This window comes from Lethenteron reissneri, chromosome 4, assembly GCF_015708825.2.
Source record: "Lethenteron reissneri isolate LAM-NWPU_2019-01 chromosome 4, ASM1570882v1, whole genome shotgun sequence".
Classification (NCBI taxonomy): Eukaryota; Metazoa; Chordata; class Hyperoartia; order Petromyzontiformes; family Petromyzontidae; genus Lethenteron; species Lethenteron reissneri.
Genome location: NC_083782.1, coordinates 5,219,287 through 5,243,157, shown reverse-complemented (window position 1 = coordinate 5,243,157; position 23,871 = coordinate 5,219,287). Strand labels below are relative to the sequence as shown.

At 49.5% G+C, this 23,871-nt stretch overlaps 1 protein-coding gene across 2 annotated transcripts in view; it reads left to right on the top strand.

The window, feature by feature from the left end:
* LOC133349405 (zinc finger protein ZIC 5-like) overlaps positions 1-22,949 on the top strand; it is a 39,745-nt gene extending 16,796 nt beyond the window's left edge. For both annotated transcript variants that reach the window (XM_061562816.1, XM_061562808.1), the window contains 6 exons: positions 9,059-9,220; positions 12,906-13,028; positions 14,066-14,144; positions 16,040-16,097; positions 19,938-20,137; positions 20,626-22,949. In XM_061562816.1, the coding sequence (XP_061418800.1) occupies positions 9,059-9,220; positions 12,906-13,028; positions 14,066-14,144; positions 16,040-16,097; positions 19,938-20,137; positions 20,626-21,275 (1,272 nt within the window). In that variant the 3' untranslated portion in view covers positions 21,276-22,949. The remainder of the gene's footprint in view (positions 1-9,058; positions 9,221-12,905; positions 13,029-14,065; positions 14,145-16,039; positions 16,098-19,937; positions 20,138-20,625) is intronic.
* Positions 22,950-23,871: the final 922 nt, after the last annotated feature.

The window sequence follows — 23,871 nt, the reverse complement described above, 5'->3', positions numbered from 1 at the left end:
TACCGAAAGAACCAATAATATGATTCCCTGCAGTCACGAAAGCTTTAAATCAAAATTTAGGGCTATACCTAATCAATGAACTTGAACTTGAACTATTGGCACCTCACAGTGGTACGGCTACAACACGTGGCAGTCCTTCGTGGGCTCCAATTCCGAGCACTGACCAACAACAAACCTCTTTAGCCTCTGAGATCTGACCATGTCGGGCATGTGAAGCGTGATTCTGCCATAGTTAGCATTCCCGGCTATGCACAGCAACCAACATTTCCTCGGTTGACCACCCGATGTCCATGATGATGATGATGCACCGTGCCTGCAAGCCCGAATAGCCATGGTGATGTGGAGTTGGTGGGTCACTCAAAGGTGGAACCATCGAGTGCGAGTTTCTTGAGGAGGGAAACCAAACCGAAGTGGAGCTGAATACGGCTCTGCGGTGCAGGTCGTGCCACGTGTTCTTCGGCACGACGTCCGGAGGTTTCGCCCCACGTGCTCGTACAAAGCTCGTTTTCAGAAGCGACCTGGCCTCAAATGATAGCTCAACGAAGTGGCTTGTGATTACATGAAAATTTAAAGCAGTGACATACTCTAAACGCGTGTCTTTGTGTCTAAATGTGGAGGGGAAAACCCGGAGGACCCAGAGAAAAATCCACGCGACAACGGGAGAACGTGCAAACTCCAAATATAAAGGCGGCGTCGGGGTCGGGATCACACCCACAACCTCCTGTATACCGAGCGAGGCAGTTAACATCTCCCAGCCACTGTGATGATGATGAGAGAGAGACACGCAAACTCCAAATATACAGCAGCAGGCGTCAGGGTCGGAATCACACCCACGACCTCCTGTATACCGAGCGAGGTAGTTAACATCTCCCAGCCACCGTGATGATGATGATGAGACAGAGACACGCAAACTCCAAATATATAGCAGCAGCAGACGTCAGGGTCGGGATCACACCCACGACCTCCTGTATACCGAGCGAGGTAGTTAACATCTCCCAGCCACTGTGATGATGATGATGATGAGAGAGAGACACGCAAACTCCAAATATACAACAGGCGTCAGGGTCGGGATCACACCCACGACCTCCTGTATACCGAGCGAGGTAGTTAACATCTCCCAGCCACTGTGATGATGATGATGATGAGAGAGAGAGAGACACGCAAACTCCAAATATACAACAGGCGTCAGGGTCGGGATCACACCCACGACCTCCTGTATACCGAGCGAGGTAGTTAACATCTCCCAGCCACTGTGATGATGATGATGAGAGAGAGAGACACGCAAACTCCAAATATACAACAGGCGTCAGGGTCGGGATCACACCCACGACCTCCTGTATACCAAGCGAGGTAGTTAACATCTCCCGGCAAGTGCGGAAAAACGTCGGACATCGTGTGCCGAACAAAACACGCGGCAACAGCCCAGAGAACGCGCCGGAGAAAAAAAAACCACTCACACGGTAGTAAAAAATGTGGAGCCGACTGCGCAAAAATTTGGCAGAACAGCCGCTGCCGTGGAGATGGCTTGTGCCGTTGCGTTCCTGCGATGGAGCCGTGTCTCCCCAAAAAATTGAAGTCAGATGAGCGGAGTGTGCTCGTGATTTTTTTTCTTCTTTCCCGCATGAGAACATCCATCGCGCGAGCGAGAGAGAAGAGAAATGGTGTGTGGGAGTGATGCCGCTGCTGCTGCTACTGCCGCTATGTCGGGAGGAAATCACGGCATTCCTGCCCCTGTATTTATGCCCTTGCCGGCGCAATGTATCACGGAGGACACAAACCGCTTCACGTCGCTCGAGGAAGAGCGGTAGATTAGTTTCTTCTCTTTTGTGTTTTTGGTTTATGGCGAGTGGTTTTGTGTTGTTGTTGTTGTAGGGGTTATACCGGTGTTATTTTATTATTGATATTCTCATTGTTGTTGTTGTTGTCATTTTCAGGTAGCGTGTCGGAATGTGAACTCTCAGAGTCGAGTTCAAATCTTCCTCGATCGCTCGTCAATAATAATACTTCAGTAGATTTGCTATTCGTGCCGTGCTTGCAACACAAGGCTACCGTAAAGGAGGAGGGGCTATGTTTCACAGACCAGTCGCCTCTGCATGTGGTGCGGGGGTGGGGTGCTGACGGTCGTGGGGCTACGCTGTTTTGTGGCGTTCACCCAATTTAAGTCATTTTTAAATCCTTTATATAAAGTTCGCTTGCCGGCTTGCGCGCTTACGTACGTGCATATCTTTCAGTCGTTTTTTAACCCACTTCCCGTGATCCAATCGAGCTGACATTTTCCACACAGACTCGTTGTGCGTGACAATTAATTTTCGTGAAATTTTTTTTCCAAAATTTTACACTGTTTAGAGAATTTTTTTAAAATATTTAATTGCCAATTGCTTAATGCTGGCAGACAATCATCTGACCCATAGGTGGCAGCCATCTCAAGCCAGAGAACGAGAGGACTCTAGCCGCCACGCATATAAAGGATTTATAGTGAAAAACTTTGTTTTTACGGGTTATTTTTTTGGACCTTGATACTGGCAATGCAAGGCAGGGGTCGGCAACCAAAATAATCAAAAGAGCCATTCACTTTCGACCGAGGAGAGTCCCAGGACCGGTTCAGATAATCGTCACCGGTGTTGGCCGTGAGCCGGAATCGAATTCGGGTCGCCACCGGGATCGAACCGTTGCGCTACCGCTCCCCACCAGAACACACACACACACACATAGTCGGAACACAGACAAAGATCCCCCGTATAGCCTTAACAGACTGTTGTGGCAAGTGCTGTTAGCGAGGCCGGCACGGCACACGAGGGTGTGGGTGACTAACACCATTCCGGGCCGTCTTTGTCTCCCCAGTGGCGATGTTTTACGCACCGCACCGGGTACTCATTTGAGGCTGAGTCGACCTAGGGGAGGCCCAGGGCCGAGCGGGAATCGCACTCGGGTTGCCGAGTTAGTAGCGCAGCGCGCTAACCGCTACACTACCGTTCCCCACACGCACACAAAACAAAGATCCCCCATATAGCCTTAACAGACTGTAGGGGCAAGTGCTGTTAGCGAGCACCTATGAAAGCCGGAACTGTACACGAGGGGGTGGGTGGCCAACACCACACCCGGCCACCTTTGTTTCCCTAGCGGCGATGTTTACACATCGCACCAGGTACTTATTTGAGGCTGAGTCAACCTAGGGGAGGCCCAGGACCGGTTCAGATAATCGTCACTGGGTCTTGGCCGTGACCGGGAATCGAACCCGGGTGGCCGGGTTCGTAGCGCAGCGCGCTAACCGCTACACCACCGCTCCCCACACGCGCACACACACACTGACACACGCACACATACACAGACACACGCGCGCGCACACACACAGACACACGCACACATACACAGACACACGCGCACATACACAGACACACGCACACACACACACAGACACACGCACCAACACAGACACACAGACACACACGCAGACACACGCACACACACACAGACACACGCACACACACACAGACACACGCACACACACACAGACACACGCAAACACACACAGACACACGCACACATACACAGACACACGCGCGCGCACACACACAGACACACGCACACACACACAGACGCACGCGCACATACACAGACACACGCACACACACACACACAGACACACGCACCAACACAGACACACAGACACACACGCAGACACACGCACACACACACAGACACACGCACACACACCCAGACACACGCGCGCGCACTACACAACCGCACGTGCGCCTGTTCACACACGCATCTCGTCCGCGCAGCTGTAGCGCATTTCTCGGGATGTAGCTCTACACGGCCGCTCGATCCCTGCGGCCTCATCCCAGAGCCCAGCTTCTCCTCCTGAGGGCAGAAATCAAAGCGTTGGGGGCGGAGGCAGGGATTCATAAAATACACGAACATTTTAATTTGACTTCCCCCGCTTTCCGCTTTACTCTCTCTCTCTCACCCTCGCTCCCTCGTCCGCTCTCCCCTGCCCCTGCGTGAGCTGATTTATCGGCCACTGACAGTTTCCACTCAGCGGTGTTGTTCCCCTGTCCCACGTAAACGCGAAACAGCCGTGGTGCACACCACCTGGCTTGCATCGGGGGGAAGTGAATTACCGCTCCGTTCCATATCTGGGGCCCGGTTCCGTTTTTAGCGTTCCAAGATGTTTCACAGGCGTATTGACCCCGCTCGTAAATACCCAGTTTACTCGCCATTAATGCTACGTCGCATTACACAGCGAGGATTTCAGTGTCCGCAACGCGCATTTATTTATTCCTCGGCGGTATTCGCTAACTGACAACAGATGCCAATCGAAACTCTCGAGTCAAGGTGCCTTGCTGCTCAAACGAGCAATGGCATTGCTGGAATTCCAATATATTGAAGATTGCCACATTCCTACGACTGGGAAAATTCTCCCCGTGAGACAATCCACTGCCGAACTGAAGACAAATGTACGACTCGCCGTCCGACGGGTCTCTTCGGGGTTGCTAACCGCGTGTCGCTCGGCACGATGTCCGTCGTTCCGCTCCACGTGCCGCGTCGGAGCTTCTTCATCGGATTCACTTCCCAAAGAAGCTCCTGGCACGTGGGGTGCGCGAAACGTCAGACGTCGTGCCCCGCGACACTGCCTGCACAGCAGCACGGAAACCCATTTAAGCATCGCCGACTTTACCGGCCCCAGAGGGACGATCGATGCTCTGCACTGACCCACGTGACGTGATCGTTCCGCACACTCGGGCAGCGAGATGTGGACCTGGCAGATTCACGGTCAGCAGTCCATCGGCATGGAACTCACCTACCCACTCACCTACCTACCCACTCACCTACTCAGCAGTCCATCGGCATGGAACTCACCTGCCCACTCACTTACCTACTCACCCACTCGTTCGCTCACTCAGATACCCACCCACCCACTCACTCCCCTACCCACTCACCTACCTACCTACTCACCCACTCGTTCGCTCACTCAGATACCCACCCACCCACTCATTCCCCTACCCACTCACCTACTCAGCAGTCCATTGGCATAGAACTCACCTACCCACTCACCTACCTACCTACCTACTCAACCACTCGTTCGCTCACTCAGATACCCACCCACTCACTCCCCTACCCACTCACCTACCTACCTACTCAACCACTCGTTCGCTCACTCAGATACCCACCCACTCACTTCCATACCCACTCACCTACCTACCTACTCAACCACTCGTTCGCTCACTCAGATACCCACTCACTTCCCTACCCACTCACCTACTCAGCAGTCCATTGGCATAGAACTCACCTAACCACTCACCTACCTACCTACTCAACCACTCGTTCGCTCACTCAGATATCCACTCACTCACCTAACCACTCACCTACTCAGTGGTCCATCGGCATGGAACTCACCTACCCACTCACCTACCCACCCACTCGTTCGATCACTCAGATACCCACCCACTCACTCACCTACCCACTCACCTACTCATCAGTCCATTGGCATGGAACTCACCTACCCACTCACCTACCTACCTACTCAACCACTCGTTCGCTCACTCAGATACCCACCCACTCATTCCCCTACCCATTCACCTACTCAGCAGTCCATTGGCATGGAACTCACCTACCCACTCACCGACCTACCTACTCAACCACTCGTTCGATCACTCAGATACCCACCCACTCACTTCTCTACCCACTCACCTACTCAGCAGTCCATCGGCATGGAACTCACCTACCCACTCACCTACCTACCCACTCAACCACTCGTTCGATCACTCAGATACCCACCTACCCACTCACTCCCCTACCCACTCACCTACTCAGCAGTCCATTGGCATGGAACTTACCTGCCCAATCGCTCACCTACCCACTCACCCACTCGTTAGATCACTCAGATATCCACCCACTCACTCACCTACCCACTCATCTATTCAGCGGTCAATCGCCATGAAACTCACCTACCCACTCCCATACCTACTCACCCACTCGTTCGCTCACTCAGATACCCACCCAACTCACTCACCTACCCACTCACCTACTCAACGGTTCATCGGCCCAGAGCTCATTGCCGCTGCATGATGTTCGAGGCTCTTCACATACATTTCACCAGTTCAGTAGAAGATGCAAGACAGAGCTGTTTAATAGAATCAGAATCTTTATTTAGACCGCAGGAGGAATCCATTGAGCCGTGAAGCTCTTTTGCACAGATCCACAGTTGGGGCACGGGGTCAGCGAGCTACAAGGGCAAACAATACAGGAACACGACAGGGTACAACATAGTGAAATGATAAACAAGTCACAGCATAAAAATAATTAATTAATAATATATATATTTCAAGTACAAATTACATTAAGTACAAACATTGCAGCCGATTTGTCAACACCAGATGCAAGCTTGGGCAAGGCAATACAACAAACACAGCTCCAGGCCACACCAGCACATTGAGCGATTACAATGTGCGAACACCACGTGATCGTGAGAACCTCGGTCAGGGGTTCTCATCAATGGAGGAACACCACGTGGTCGTGGAGAAACCCGCGCTCAGGGTTCTCATCAATGGGAGGAACACCACGTGGTCGTGAGAAAACCTCCGGTCAGGGTTCTCATCAATGAGGAACACCACGTGGTCGTGAGAACCTCGCTCAGGGGTTCTCATCAATGGAGGAACACCACGTGGTCGTGAGAACCTCGGTCAGGGGTTCTCATCAATGGAGGAACACCACGTGGTCGTGAGAACCTCGGTCAGGGGTTCTCATCAATGGAGGAACACCACGTGGTCGTGAGAACCTCGTCAGTGGGTGTCTCATCAATGGGAGAACACCACGTGTGCGTGAGAACCTCCCCGGTCATGGGTGTTTATTATTTTATTACTTCCCTTCTACGTGACTTTACTGAAAGAACCAAGAAGATGAACACCGCTTGGTCGTGAGAACCTCGGTCAGTGGTTCCCATCTAGAGGGACGCGGACCCCTGGGCGAACGTGGCGATGTCCAAGGGGGTACGTGAGATGATTTAAAAGCGTGTGAAATTATATTATACGTGGTGAACAATCGCGTATGAATCTGCCGATATAAAATAACTACCATAACGTTTAAATCTATATGGTAACCCAGAACGGTATATTAAACACATTCCTGCGGAGGGAGCTGGTAGAAACGTTGGATGTTGCTCGGTCAATGGCCAGGGTCAACGGCGGCGTGGTGTATTCCGCAAATATGCCCGACTGTGAGGGCGGGCACAAGCCGGCGTGAGTAGGTTAAACGTTGAGTTTTATAAGGGCACCACGGGGTGATCAGCCCCTCCCCACCCAGCCCCACCCCTCTCACCCCCCACCCAGCTGCACCCTTCCCACCCAGTCCCTCCCCACCCTCCCCTCCCCACCCAGCCCTTCCCAACCCTCCCCACCCAGCCCCTCCCCACCCAGCCCCTCCCCACCCAGCCCCACCCTCCCCACCCAACCCCTCCCCACCCTCACCTCCCCACCCAGCCCTTCCCAACCCTCCCACCCACCCTCTCCACCCTCCCTCCCACCCAGCCCCACCCTCCCCACCCAGCCCCTCTCCACCCTCCCCTCCCCACCCAGCCCCTCCCTCCCCACCCAGCCCCTCCCTGCACGACGGATGGACGAACACAATAATCCCCTGTGGGCTGGTGTAACCAGAGGTTCCTACCAGTAAAACCTTTCTAAACTCATTGGTCGTAAACAATGTGGGTTTCCAAGAGTAACCAGCGAGCGCAAACAAATGACATTACGCGTTGTGGAGCATCCGTTCAATTTGTATTTTTATTCGGTCGCAGTTACTCGCTCGTTAGGATTACCTCACAAAATGGACAAATGGTTAAATATTGACGTTCATTATTCATACATCTTATTTCTCAGAACCATGCTGGGTCAGCCAAGGGCTTACTCGGCCGAAACTAAATTCAACGAGGGGTGATAAGCACAATAGCCAAAACAAGGTTGAGAACCACTGGCCCAGGTTCTAAAAGCTGCACGTTCATGAATGCACGGCACTGATCTTCTTGGTTCTTTCGGTAAAGTCACGTAGAATAGATGGCGGTGGTGGCATCTACAGCAGCACAACGTGAAGAACCAGTGACATCTATATCTGCAGAACATGTACAACCAGTGGTATCTACATCTAAAGGAGATTATACAACTGTTAAAGCCATTCCCATGTTTGGAATCGACAGGAGTAAAGTTGGACTTACGAACAGATCGACTTGCGAACAGACCTCTGGAATTTTTCGATTTAAAGCTTTCATGACTGCAGAGATTCATCTTCTTGGTTCTTTCGGTAAAGTCACGTAGAAGGGAAATAATAAAATAATAAAAATAAACATTATAAAATAAAAATTATCACGACGTTTCGGCCACAACACAAGCAGCCGTCCTCAGGTGAAGACACAGAGCTGTCGGAAAGACAGCGTCCTAATGAACACCGCTAAGCTTGGCAGCGTATATTTAAACTGAGCCGGGGGAGGAGAGCGCCTTGACAAAGGAGTTTACATATCAACAGCGAAATAAAGCATATTGATGGAAAATGCAGATATGGGATTAGTCACTCCTTGTGGAATGTGTACGTGATGGGGGGGGGGGGGTCTTAAAGTCATATTATGCTCGTGTATTATGTAGGATTAGCAGTGATAAAGGGGAATTTTTATTTTTATTATGTTTTATTTTTATTATTTTATTATTTCCCTTCTACGTGACTTTACCGAAAGAACCAAGAAGATGAATCCCTGCAGTCACGAAAGCTTTAAATCGAAATTGTACGCTCATTGTTCCCCGACAATTTAAAAACGTCATTAGAACTAATTTGCCAGTACCAAAATATAATTATAATAATAGGGTTTTTTTATACTCTTAGGTGTTTTCGGTAAAGTCACGTAGGTAAAAAATAAAATTAAAATAATTTTACTTTTATTAATTTAAACTACATGTTTTACCTACGTGATTTTACCGAAAAAACCTTAGAGTATGAATCCCTGCAGTCACAAAAGCTTCAAATCGAAATTTATACGGCACTGACATACGCCGCCCGCTCCCTTTGCGTCGCTGCGCAGTTCGAGGGCTGCCCCAAGGCGTTCTCGCGGCTGGAGAACCTCAAGATCCACGTGCGGAGCCACACGGGCGAGCGGCCCTACCTGTGCCAGCAGCCGGGCTGCAGCAAGGCCTTCAGCAACTCGAGCGACCGCGCCAAGCACCAGCGCACGCACCAGGACACGGTGGGTGCAGCAGCAGCAGCAGCGACAGCGACGACGACGACGATGACCCCGCCGACGTGCAAACGCCGCCGCGCCGATGCAATCTCCGCGCCGCGTCAGGCCATCGCGTGGAGGGATCGATGGTGGTTTTGGGGTGGTGGGGAGGGGGGCCCTTTATTGGGACCCCCCCAAATACGAATGGTTTTTGGCTGAAAAAATAACTTAAAACGTACGTGTTGAGTCTGGCGTTCGCAGATGAAAACTAAATACATTTTATGAAATGTACGTTTGCAGGTCAGCCCAAGTACTATTTTAATCGCGTGGGTTTTAATGTAAAAATTTAGGATCGTTTTTACGTACAGGAGCCTTGGGTTTTCAAAAAGGCTACCTTTAAGGAAATAAAGTGTAGTTGATTAGTTGATTTCCACTGTACGTACATCCGAACTGAGCTGCACCGAGCTGCCTCGCCACGGCCCCGGTGCGGTTTGGTTGTTTTTTTCCCACCGGAGAAGCTGAGCCGTGCTGCCGTCATCGCATGCATCGAAGGGGTCGAGACGCCGATGTGGCCTGACTGACGTCACATGCAATGCGCGCGGAATTAGCACCTCACCTGGCCCTGCTTGGCCCCGAGCCAGATTCAAATCAAATGCCTTTGGAGGCCAGCGTAGCACGTTTCAGTATTCGCTCGGCTTGTGTGTACGTGTGTGAACTTCTTTCACACTGTACGTAGTCAACCGTGCTAATCGGAGGTGCGGTCTTGGCAAGTAACCTGTGGGAAACCACTCAGTACCGTTAGGGCCCTGCGCTGGCTCGGCTCAGATGTGCCAGTGGAAAGAGCTGTATTCCCATGACCATTGTCAAACTCGACTTGGTAGACCGGAAACAGCCAGAGTCTGGCCCAGGATGAGTGCCCGGGCTTAGATCTGGGTTCCCCGTGCTCCATGAGGCGGGAGAAAAGAGTGCCTTGTGTGGTGCGTATTGATTGTTGCATTTTGACTTGGGGGTGCCACGGTGGCGAGATTGTTAACTACTCTAGTCGTAGGTTTTTACCCTTTTAAACTGGTACAAAACTGACACCTTTATTCAAGGCATCATGTTTGCAATAACCACAACACAAGTAGTCAAAAAAGCAAACAAAAAGAAGCAACTCTGATAATGATAATAATATGCACTGTCCTTGAAGTTGATTGGTCCACAATAGAGACTAGGCTTTCTTTAGAGCCTAGTCCTCATTGGTGTTGGACCAGATGACACCAGAAGGCGTACAACTCAAACACAGTGCAATATCAGAGTATTGAGAGCTCGGGGTAAGCATTTACACTATGAGATCTCTTTTACTCTCTCTTTTACCGGTATACATGAGACCGTGGGTTCGAACCCAACCCTGACGCGTGTATATTTTGAGTATGCATCTCCTCCACGTGGTTGTGTGGATTTGTATCCAGATGCTCAGGTCTTTTTCTGTGCACATTTATAATCAACATGCTTTTGGAGTATTTGGCTGCTTTAAATTTCCATGTGCTAAGCCACTGCGTTGAGCTATCATTTGTGGCCAGGTCGCTTCTGAAAACGAGCTACTGAGCTCAGTGAGCCTTACCTGGTAAATTATAAATAGTTTAGCTTTCGTTTCGCTTTTACTTTGCCGTGCTAATATGTTACTGTATGTACGTATCTTGAACTTTATGCGCACCGTGCGTAACCAAACCGTGCTCGTGTGAGTAAATAACCTCGAGTTTTCTTCTTGTTGTTTCAAGCTATCATTGTGAAAGGAACAGGTAAGTGGTGGAAATTCCACATTCATATGGCAAGGACCAATACACTCATAGAATAAGCTCGTGTTATGCCGTGAGTATAAGGAGGGCTTCCCCGTGCCTTACAGGTCTTGGGGGTCATTTGATGTCCTGCAGAGCCAGTGCTGGAAATTCCACCTTCCTATGACGGGGGTGAGGTCTGTCCACAGGACAACCGCTGTTTGACTTCCCCACTAAGTGGTACCGATTTTATCGACCCCGGGGGGGGGGGTGATGGGGCTGAGTCAACCGCCAACTAGGATTTGAGGTCGTAACCTTCCTTTTGTGAGCTGCTCACTCTACCAACTGGCCGGACTCCCCATGCTGAGATATCACCGCGGGCAAGAGGCGTTCTCTCACAGACGTTAGCGATGCTTAAGAAAGCACGATGCCAACAGTATTCGGAGGCTATACAGGGACTCTTCTACTTACGAACGAGTTTGGTTCCAGAGGTCTGTTCGTAAGTCGATTTCTTCGCAAGTCCAACTTCACCCCTGTCGATTCCAGACGTGTTGTACGGCATGTACACTAAACACGGGGAATGGCTTAAAAAGTTGTATAATCTCCTGTAGATGTAGATGCCACTGGTTCTTCATGTTCTGTAGATGTAGATGCCACAGGTTCTTCATGTTCTACAGATGTAGATGCCACTGGTTCTTCACTCTACAGATGTAGATGCCACTGGTTCTTCATGTTCTGCAGATGTTGATGCCACTGGTTCTTCACTCTACCGATGTAGATGTCACTGGTTCTTCATGCTCTACAGATGTCGATGCCACTGGTTCTTCACGCTCTACAGATGTCGATGTCACCGGTTCTTCATTCTCTACAGATGTAGGTGCCACTGGTTCTTCACGTTCTGCAGATGTAGATGCCACTGGTTCTTCACGCTCTACAGATGTAGATGCCACTGGTTCTTCACTCTACAGATGTAGATGTCACTGGTTCTTCATGCTCTACAGATGTAGATGCCACTGGTTCTTCACTCTACAGATGTAGATGCCACTGGTTCTTCACTCTACCGATGTAGATGTCACTGGTTCTTCACGCTCTATAGATGTCGATGCCACCACCGCCATCTCTCGGTCCAAACAGGCAACTGAACATACGGACATGTTTGTTCGTATCTCTGAAAGTTCGTAAGTCGAATACTCGTAAGTAGAGGAGCCCCTGTAGTTAATATTTTATTGTATTTGTTTATTCACAGTATATATACGGCGAATGTGTCCGTAGATATAGAATTTGGAGCAGTGGCGCGCAGTAGTCATCACGACACTTCGTGAACAACCCGGCGGACCTGAGTTTGATCCGCAGCCACGGCTAACTTCAGTTCAGGAGCGCTATCCCAACCGGTCGGTCCTGCTGGGCTCCCAACTCAGCAGCCTGCCGAGCCCGGTGTGGTGAAGTATTCATACTCTTTGTTCTTTCGGTGAAGTCACCATGTAGGTAAAAAATGAAATTTAAATTAATAAAAATAAAACAATAAAATCACGACGTTTCGGAGGCAACACAAGTCTCCGTCATCACTTGTGTTGCCTCCGAAACGTCGTGATTTTATTTTTTATTAATTTTAATTTCATTTTTTACCTACGTGACTTTACCGACTGAACTAAGAGTGTGAATCCTTGCAGTCACGAAAGCTTCAAATCTAGAATGGTGAAGTATTGTCAAACGACCCCAACGAGCGACAGGGCACGGGGAGGCCTTCATCCAGCAGTGGATAGACAAGAGGATTTATTCATGAACAGGTGCATTGTGGGGGGTCGGGGGGGGGGTTTCGGTGAATTGAGTTGAGAAACGCGACTTGAAGAAGTGCGGATCAGCTGTTACTGGGTCACCTGCTGACCTACGTCAACCACCACCTCCTGTCCTCCCCCCTCCTAACCTGCCCCCCCCCCCCCGTACATGCGCCACAGAAGCCGTACGTGTGCCAGGTGCCCGGCTGCAGCAAGCGCTACACGGACCCCAGCTCCCTGCGCAAGCACGTCAAGGCACACGCGGCGACGGTGGCGCAGGGAGAGGCCCCTCCAGGGCACGAGGTGTCGGCATCGTCGTCATCACCGTCATCATCGTCGTTGTGGTCGTCGCTGTCATCGTCATAACCAGCATCATCATCGTCGTGGCTGTGATCGTCATCACCCCGTCATCATCGTCGTCGTCATAACCAGCGTCATCATCAAGGCTGTCATCATCATAACTAGTGTCATCATCGTCATAACCAGCATCATCATCATCATCAAAGCTGTCATAGCCATAGCTGACATCATCATCACCATCATCATGGTTGTCATATTCAAAACCAGCTTAATCGTTTTCACAGAGTTAATGGTTCTGTAGACTCTGGCTGGTAGATCCAGTGTTGACAGGCGAGTGTGTAAGAATGTGTGAGTGTGCACAATTCTGTGACTATTAATTTGAGGGTTTAGTCTACAGCATCATCATCATCAACAGCAACATCATTCTCATTGTCAAAGTCATCGTCCTTATGGCATCATCATCGTAATTGCTGTCGCCATGATCATCATCATTGTTTGCATGATTAGTCGTTGTCTCTGATCATCATAGCCAATGGCGGAGCCAGGATTTCCAGGTAGGGTGGGCAACCCCTCCAGCAATGAAAAATGATAGGAGTTGTTAGTAAGTAAGGACTTGTCCCTTGCTTTTTATTCAACCGTGTGTGATCGGCATCGCGCTCGCTGAAGGTGAATGCCTTCAGGGAAGTCGTGTGCTGTATACGCAACTGCGCACAATTCTGAGTCACTTATCACTGCTTTGCCGTTACTTATTGCCAATTATGGACTCAGACTATTGTACTATCATCTCATAGAGTCCCTGCCACGTAATAATATGCTACACAGTGGCAGTCGCAAAATGCCGATTTATTACTAATAAACCCCAAAGATCCGATCGAAATTAGGGATTTCGATCAGATCATTGGGGGGGGCACGTGCCACCCCACCCCCCACTGGCTCCGCCAGTGATCATAGCCGCGCTTAATCGTCATCAAAATGATAATTGCCACCGTCGCTGTCATCTCAACGCTGCCCCTCGCTCTCCCCGTTGTTTCTCCGTGCAGTTCCGTCCCGACCCAGGGGCCCCACCGCCAGAGCACGTGACCCCCGCTGCATCCACATGCACGGAGGAGCTCTTTACAGGTGAAGGGTCTGGTGGCAGGAGGGGGGGGGGTACCATTGAGCCAGCTCACAGCCACACTGAAATTGACATCCCGAGTACTTGGAAAGATCGTGTGAACCTCCCTTCATTTCGGTACCAAAATTAAATGATGGTATCCCGCCTGGCATCGCAAGAGCATCTCAGCTACTGTGGACTAAGAAACAAAACACCGGATGTTTAAAAGCTTTGGTCCCCGTTCATAAAAAAGATATGGTCCTCATTCATAAATGGGCACCATATCTTTTGGTCCACGTTTATGAATGGGAGTGCCATGGTGGCGAGATGTTAACTACCTCGCCTGGTGTACAGGAGGTCTTGGGTTCGATCCCGACTCTGACACCTGTATATTTGGAGTTTGCATGCCTCTCTCTCCCCGTGGTCGCGTGGATTTTTCTCCGGGTCCTCCGGTTTTCCCCTCCACATTTAGAGACATGCATTTAGAGCGTTTGTCTGTTATAAATTTCCACTTGACGATAAGCAACTTCGTTGAGCTATCATTTGTGGCCAGGTCGCTTCTGAAAAAGAAGCTATATATCTCACTGTGCATAATAGAGTTTTTTTTGGGTTAGATCGCGTAAATAAATGTGTCGTTAAAACCCGCCACCACCCGACACAGCCAACTAGTAAGGGTTGTCACGTAAACAGAACATTCGTCACGAGTAGAGCACTCACCGGTGTGTTGGAGAGCCAAGCCACAACATTTACAATCTTGAGTACGACGTTTCGCCAGTAATTACAACCAGCTTCATCAGGCGACAGTCAGATTTGTGGAGAAGTCCTCCTGTTTCGTTCCTTATATAGAGGCGTAGATGTGGTGACCACATTCTGCAGTCTTGAGTCGACGTACATGATGCATGCGCATTATGCGAGCCCTTTGATCTTGTCCTTCCTGTCCATTGTGTGTATTAAAATAGCCGTAGCAACGGTAATCCCTATTGAAGTATGGTGGCCTGTATAGGCATGCATTTAAACAATGTATTATTTGATGATTCGCTTCCACGCAGCACTAAGTCGGTAGCTATCCGAACGGTTAAAATAATTTTTATTTATTTCAATTTCGATAGATGCTCCAATTAGTCTTGGCCAGTAGTAGACAGTTAACGACACATTCATATATTTACGCGAACTAACACCTAAAAAACTCTATTATGGATGATATTAGTCATGAAAGCCTACGTGTGAAACAGGTTAGATCATGTAAATATGAATGCGTCGTTAAACCTGCCACTCCCCGACACAGCCAACTCGTAATGTTCGTCACGTAAACAAAAAATGCCAACTCCTTACTAGTTGGAGAGTAAACCCACTACAACATTTACAATTCCAGTACCGTGACGTTTCGCCGGTAATTACAACCAGCATCGTCATCAGGTGACAGCCACAGAGCTGTAGAGAAATCCTCCTCCTGTTTCAGGAGGAGCTCAGCGTGCCTTGCATCGAATTTTTTTTGTAGTTTATAAACACAGTGACCATGACTGCCCGCATCATCATCATCTTCAGGATAACGAGCTTCTGGCTTTACCTGTCCTCTACGCCGCTTGTAATTGGCGCCCCCCCCCCCCCCAAACTAAATCGTATCCTGACCCCTGGTCTCCACCTCTCCCGCAAAATCCGCAAACTCCCCCTCTCGCTCGTTGTTTTCTTTCGTTAATAACAAAAAGGAAAGAGTCGCTCATTAGTGGCAAACAGTGCGCGCAACGGACGGGGTGGAAACTTACACGCCGTGCGGAGACGTGTTCCGTCGGACGCGACGTCGACGCCGTTTTGAAAAGCTAAAAGTGGCATCGTTTTCCCGTCGCGTTTCCACCACCATCGCTGACTGCCCCGTGGTGTGAGGGGGGTCCCCCTGTGTCTCCCCCCCCCCCCCCCCCATCAGAGACGGAGCGATCTCGCGACGCGGCTAGATATCGGACGGTCGCAGACGGCGCAGCGAGGTAAGCGGATGCCTCGCTTTGAAACAATGGCTGTGGATTCATGCAGGGACTCCTCTACTTGCGAACATTCGACTTACGAACAATCACAGATGCGAACAAACCTGGTCCGTATGTTCAGTCGTAAGTTAAACCGCCGCGCAATAGATGGCGGTGGTGGCATCTACAGCAGCAGCAGAACGTGAAGAACCAGTGCCATCTATATCTGCAGAACGTGTACAACCAGTGGTATCTACATCTAAAGGAGATTATACAACTGTTAAAGCCATTCCCCGTGTTTAGTGTACATGCCGTACAACACGTTTGGAATCGACAGGAGTAGAGTTTGGACTTACGAACAAATCGACTTACGAACAGACCTCTAGAACCTAACTCGTTCGTAAGTAGAGGAGTCCCTGTATCGCCTCTGAATACTTTTGGCATCGTGTGCTGTAAGCATCTCCAGATGCTCTACGTGAGCGTCTCTTTGTATCGAATAACGCGAACGAAGCGTCACACATTGTTGATATTTCTCTTTCTTTTACTCGTTTTTTTTCTTCCCTCCCTTCAAAATACAAAAGATGTCGTCTGCGGGAGAACGCCTCTTGTCTGCGGTGATATGGCGGGCCGGTATCGCCGATGCTCTTATCCGCTATTTTACTCATCTAACCCGCGGGGTCAAAAAAATAATAATTAGTGGAAAACCTGTGGGTAATGGGGGTGATTTGCCGCGCGACTCCTCGCATCGAAGACCTCTGCACGTCGATTTCATTACGGGGATTTATTTGACCATACTTCACCACGCTGGTCAGTACGAGCCAGTGAAAAGGTTGGGTAGGGGGACGGGGCCCAGGAACGTTTCAAATTTCACTCGCCACTGATGTTAGCCGTGGCCGGGAATCGAACTTGGGTTTGCCGTATCCAAAGCGCAGTGCGTCATCATCATCATCGTCGCAACCATTGTGCGCTATTGCACCCCTCCGTTATAATCATCATAAACTAAACCATTTTTTTAATTTTACCAGGTATGGCTCACTGAGCTGTTTAACTCTTTTTCATAAGCGACCTGGCCACAAATGACAGCTCAACGAAGTGGCTTATCGCGTGCACAACGTAATTGCGGGGACCGGCGCCCGAGTGTCAACGACAACAATGCCGGTTAACGTTACCCGTGGACCTCATCTGTTTCGTGACTCAAGCGAGGGAGGTGGCGGTGGCAGGAAGGGGTGGCGGGGAGCTGGGGTGGGGGGTGAGGGGTGGTGGTGGTGAAAACGTGGCCGTAGCGCCGCTCAATTTACGACGCGGTGTGGCATCGCGCTGTCTCGCATCACGCTCCCAACTCGCGCCGCCGTCAAATCGCCCCGGCGCGCCGCTCCGCCACCCCGCCACCCCCTTGCTCATCGTCAAGGGGCTTCTCGTCTTAAAGCTTTCGTGACTGCAGGGATTCATCTTCTTGGTTCTTTCGGTAAAGTCACGTAGAAGGGAAGTAATAAAATAATAAAATAAAACATAATAAAATAATTCTCACGACGTTTCGGCCACAACACAAGTAGCCGTCCTCAGGTGAAGACAGGTCTGTCGAGGCGACAGCGTCTAAAAGAAAACGCTCCAAACGTGGTGGTGTTTTCATTTAGACGCTGTCGCCTCGACAGACCTGGTCTTCACCTGAGGACGGCTACTTGTGTTGTGGCCGAAACGTCGTGAGAATTATTTTATTATGTTTTATTTTTATTATTTTATTACTTCCCTTCTACGTGACTTTACCGAAAGAACCAAGAAGAAGGGGCTTCTCGTCGTTTCGTGGTTTTTTTCTTCTTCTGCGTGTGGTGTCAAACGTTGTCGAGCGACCGCAGCGCCGTAACTCCACACCCGGGTCCCCGCTGAGATTCTGTGAAACACAAGTGGCCTGTCCACTCTCCCAAACGCATCCCCGAGATCGATGGATTCGACTGCTCGTATTTTATTTTTTTGTAATTTCCCCCATCCCCCAACGTTATCCCGGTCGTGCTATATCGGCGTAATGTCACGAGGCCTGGAGAAGCGGATATCACAGAGCTAGATACCTTGTATATTACCTAAAAAGCGACTTCTGGTCCACGCAGAAAAATGTTCGTCACAGTCAAACCGATCTATCTCATTCCCAGCGCTGACATTTTGCCAAATGAAGTGCAGAACCCACATCTTTTTTGTTGTCGTAGCAATCATTTGGTGGTGGTGCCGAGGCCATCAACGCACGACACCTTTAATGAAAAACGAGGATTGCTTTGTGATGAACAATGAAGATTTAATACTCTTTGGTTCTTTCGGTAAAGTCACGTAGCTAGAAAAATAATAGATAACGACGTTTCGATCGCAACACAAGCAATCGTCATCAGGTGGGACAACCACAGCAAGAAAAAACTGCTGAGATAGGCCTACCTACGTGACTTTACCGAAAGAACCAAAGAGTATGGATTCCTGCAGTCACGAAAGCTTCAAATCAAGATTGCAGATTAAAAAATTTTCAAAAAATCCACGCTTTCGCGAAAAAAGCGCCGACGTTCATAATGCCCGGGGGGGGGGGGGTGAATTACCTCGAGGGAGATTACAACAACAACAACAAACCAAGCTGGCCGCAGCCAGTCCATCAAGTGAGCCTCCGTGTTGCTCAGGGGATGCTCCCCGCTGTGTAATGGGTCGCTGCACTGGACTTACGATCCAGAGGGCGCCGGTTCAATCTCCCGGGCGCAGCAGTTGAACGCAACAGTCAACATCTATTTTTGTTTTTATTGAGGCAACGTGCGGGCCCGATAGATCACGTTGTGGCGCACGTACACACGCCGTCAACACGACCCAAGCCGGTGATTAAAAGCACGGCGATAGAACGATGGGGAAGGGGACTCACTGCCCCAAACCCCACTGACTTTTGTGCCACCCTGTATATTATGATCGTCACCTGTACATACTAGCTCATCACCTTGAAGCGCTTTCAGATGCGCTTCTGCGGCCGTCTAGAACGCCTCTTCCTTCCTATATTAGCTAGCCACTGGAGCTATGCACTTTTAAATCAATCTAGATTGACGAACTCATTTGTTTAGAACTGCTTTTTGTGTTTAGTTTGTTGTCCTTCCCCCGCACCTCCGCTTAGCGCGGTTACCGAAGAAGTATCTTGTGCCTACTCAGTAAAACCATCGGTTTCCCAGTGGACAATAAACATCCCGTGAGGCAATGCGAAGAAGAGCGGGCCATGTGTGCTGGAGTCACGGTTCAAATTTTCCCAATTTACGAAAACAAAAAGCTAATTATTGAATTGTGTAAAACAAAAACAATCGGCGACAATTTCCGCCCCCCGCAAGGCAGGCTCCTCTGCGTACGCGTCTGTGAAACGCCACGCCGTCGTGATGGAATTTAGAATCTTTTATTTATCCTGCAGGAGAAATCCGACGAGTTACGATTCTCTGTTGCACAGATGTTCCAGGAAGGGGGCACGGGGTCAGTTTGGAGTGCAAAGTAATAGTAAGGGTAAACAAATCACTAAACACAAATATATAATCTTCTTGGTTCTTTCGGTAAAGTCACGTAGAAGGGAAATAATAAAATAATAAAAAGAAAACATAATATTGTATTATGTTTTATTATTATTATTTTTAACGTAATATTTTATTATGTTTAATTTTTATCATTTTATTATTTCCCTTCTACGTGCCTTTACCGAAAGAACCAAGAAGATCAATCCCTACAGTCACGAAAGAAGCTTTAAATCGAAAAAACCAAATATATAAGTAAATATATTGAAGCTAAACTGTTTCATTTTATTATGACAACCTTGCACTGTGAGCATGACGCGAATACCAAATGGGCTAAAATATTGTTCACAATTCACAGGACGGAGCAGTTGGCGATGCCTCCACCACCAACCTGTCACTCGGCTGTGCCGCAAACGCCAGCGCACCGGCTCGGCCCGTGCCACGTGGCGCACGCCCGTGCTGACCGCTACGCAACACTGTGCTCCTCCGGCCCTCCCGTCCGGAGCAACGACGCCACCACCTCCACCGGTTCCGCCACAATTTCTGCGTCACCGACGGGTGAGAGCCGGGTGTAGCTACCGAGTGTGCCGGCGGTGCACCTGCACCGGGCATCACCGTCCAGGTGGCGGAGCCGCAAAGAGGGGGAACGTGTCTTTACACGGGGCTCACAATTCATCCTGTGCAGCAGGGTTCACGTCAAGCATGTTGCCCTACCACCACCACCCTTCTTTTCACACACCCACTCACTCACTCACCCACCCACTCAGAAACTCAACTATTAACTCACCCATTAACTCTCCCACCCACTCACTCACCCACCCCACCCCACAGGATCACAGTCCAGTTCGTACTCCAATGCATTTTGCCTCAATGCCCCTAGTAGAGTCACGCAAGCCCCCCCCCCCGTGACAACCTGGAGAGCATGGATGTCACCCATCTAAGCAGTATCCAGACTCAACCCTGTTTATCTTCCGAGGTATCATGAGATCGGGCGAATTCCGTGTGGTACATACGAGCCGATGATTGTTTTCAATCCCACTGTCCAGGTTACAGTGGCAACGTTTACGCCTTCCAGCTGCCTCTCAGCCTGAAGGCGGAGAACTCGCCCGCAACTGAAGCCATCACTGGCATCTCCACCACCACCACCACCCACACCGCCAGCTCCACTGCCATTGCCGTCTCACTCGCGCCAACTCTCCTGGCCACCGCCGCACAGCCACCGCACGTCACCGCACCCTGGGCACCAGCTCCGCACCAGCGGCGGGCTCCGTCTGCCGGAGCTCTGCGTGCCGAAGGCGGCGCCGGGCTTGGACCGATTCTGGGCTGCGAGCTCGAGGTGGGTGAGAATCGGCAGCAGCAGCAGCAGCAACTTCAGCAGCACAAACATCAACAGCACCAGCAGCAGCAGCAGCAGATTCAGCAGCACAAACATCAACAGCAGCAGCAGCAGCAGATTCAGCAGCACAAACATCAACAGCACCAGCAGCAGCAGCAACTTCAGCAGCACAAACATCACCAGCAGCAGATTCAGCAGCATCACGAGCAGCAGCGTCAGGATCAGCTGCATCATTACCCAGCGGTCACTCCGTGGGACACCTATGCAGGCTGCACCACCGCCGCGCAGGTCAAGTGCGACTTCCTGCAGGAGCAGTTCGCCACCCTGCCCGGAGCGAGCTTCCTGCAGCTGTCCCTCTAACGGGGTCTTCTTTATCGCACTTGGCAGCCCTTGGTGGCCTTTCGTGTGGCCCCTGGTGGCCCCTGGTGGCCTTTTTTGCGGCCCCTGACATGCCCCCCCCGCCCGCCCGACTATACACAAAGAGTGAAAACACCCCCGGTCATCATCGTGCTGCCGTCAAACCCCAAATGACTTCACATGTGTGGCGGTCCTCACACCGATGATGTCTTATGGGCGAATGTGACCCCCCCCTCCCGCCTCTAAAAACGTGTGAAGAATTTTGACCTCGTGGATGTCTTCGCACGTTCGTGCAAAGGTCACGGCCCAGCCGTGGGGCGTGTATGGCTGGCCTCGAAATGTAAAGGGGGTATGCCTATCAGTGCTGCCAAATATAGAGGCTGTATGTGTATCTGTGCTACGAAATGTAAATGAGGGGCAGGGGGGGTGGGCAGGGTTGCCACCTCTATAGATTCTCAAGGGATCGTCTTTGTTGAGAAGAGGTTTTCCACTTTTTTCTGTAAACAAATCAGCTGTGTTAAGATGTTAAAACACCAAACTAAAACCTATAACAAGGAATCATGTCTGCATTAACCACAATACTTGTGGTCAGAATGTAAGCAAAAAACATACTCTGATCGCATATGCATATGCTATCAGAGTGTGTTTTTCATATGCTATCAGTATTTTTGTTTGCATTTTGACCACAAGTATTGTGGTTAATGCAGACATGATTCCTTGTAAAAGGTTTCAGCTTTGTTGCCAGAAAAAAGGGGGAAACCCTATTCTCATATTTTGGGACAGGCAAAGGAGGTCCCATGATCGTCCTTTGTTGTTTTGTTTTTTCTCGCAGCAGCGGTTCTGGAGAAATCTCAGTTTCACACCTAGTAGGCTTTCGCAACCAATATTATTAATTAAATATTTTTTTTGGCGTTAGTTCGCGTAATTATCAATGTGTCGTTAACCCACCACCACCCGACACAGCCAACCAGTAAGGTCTGTCACGTTAACAAAACGTGCCAATTAATTACGACTTCAGCCCATTATCAATTTGTTTGCCAGATTTGGCAGTATCACCCGATGATGCTGGATGTAATTACCAGCGAAAGCGAAACGTGACAGTACTCAAATTGTAAATGTTGTGGATTTACTCTCCAACACACCGGTGGGCTGAAGTACTTACTAATTGGACACGTTTTGTCTATAATACAAACCTTACTAATGGGCTTTGTCGGGTGGTGGGAGGGGAAAAGTTTAAACGTCTTCCTGGGACATTGAAAGCCCCCAGCTTCTGTAATGTGCGTGATGATGCACCATTCAAGACAATGCGTTTACATGTTAGTTTTCCTCCTTATCTGGTATTATGATATATATTCTTCCCGTGATGCTTTGTTATGGTTATGCCTTAGAGGTGGCGACTCTCAGAGTTTTGGGGGGGCGGGCGTAGCGTCCCATTGTCTAGCAACAGGGGTCATTCGAGGATAACCTGCAGTCTGTTCTAGATGATTCTATAATGACAGATCTCTGGAGATGTTTTGGTTTATAAATGTTATACATTTGAACCGTGTTTTTATTGTACGTGTTCCTGTCATATGTTCGGTCCTTGCAGTATACTAATTGATGTTTCCGCCACATCATCATGTAAATAGTTATTCCTGTACAGCGTCTGGCGATATAATCTTAGTGTTAAAATGCTATATAAACACAACTATAAATAAAAATGCTAATTATTCAAACTATGACAGCGATGCAGTGGTAAGTGTCAAATACAGCAGCGTGGTTGTGATGTCACAGCTGCGCAAAGCAATCTGGGTATTTCCAAAATGGTAGCAAAGGTGGCACGTGCTCGCATGGTGAGGTTTCTGTTGAAGGAAACGGGTCAAGAGCAGCCGAAATAAATGGGTGCATCGACCTATCCGTGCTACCAAACATACAGGGCGCCACGGTGGCGGGATGTTAACTACCTCGCCTGGTATGCAGGAGGTTGTGGGTTCGATCCCGACCCAGAAGCCTGTTGTATATTTGAAGTTTGTGTGTCTCTCTCCCTGTGGTCGTGTGGATTTTTCTCCAGGTCCTCCGGTTTTCACCTCCACATTTAGAAACATGTACATTATTGGGAATATGTGGCTGCTAAAAATGCACACGCAATAAGTCACTTCGTTGAGCAATCATTTGTTGCCATGGTCGTTTTTGATAAAAAAAAAAAAAGAGCTGGCAAACATAGTTTAGTTTTACAGGTTTCGTGCATCCAGTTAAATGCGTTCCGGGAAATTTACAGGTTATCGGTTCGGCGAGTGCATGCGTGCGTTCGGGCGGTGCAAACGGTTCAAAAGTGGACGGAGAGTTTATCCTGAAATGCGTGCGTTACCTCTCCTTAAAACATCGGCCCTCCTGGCGGCAAGGCGTCATAACGCGGGTAGGACGAATGCGGATCGTGTAGTCGGGGAATAATAATACCATGATCAAAAATATAGGGTCTATATTCTTAGGTTTTTTCGGTAAAGTCACGTAGGTAAAACATTAAAATTAATAAAAATAAAATAAAACAAAAATCACGACGCTTCTAAAGGCAAAACAAGCTTCCGTCTTCAGGTGGAACCGTCACAGCCACGAAGCTTGT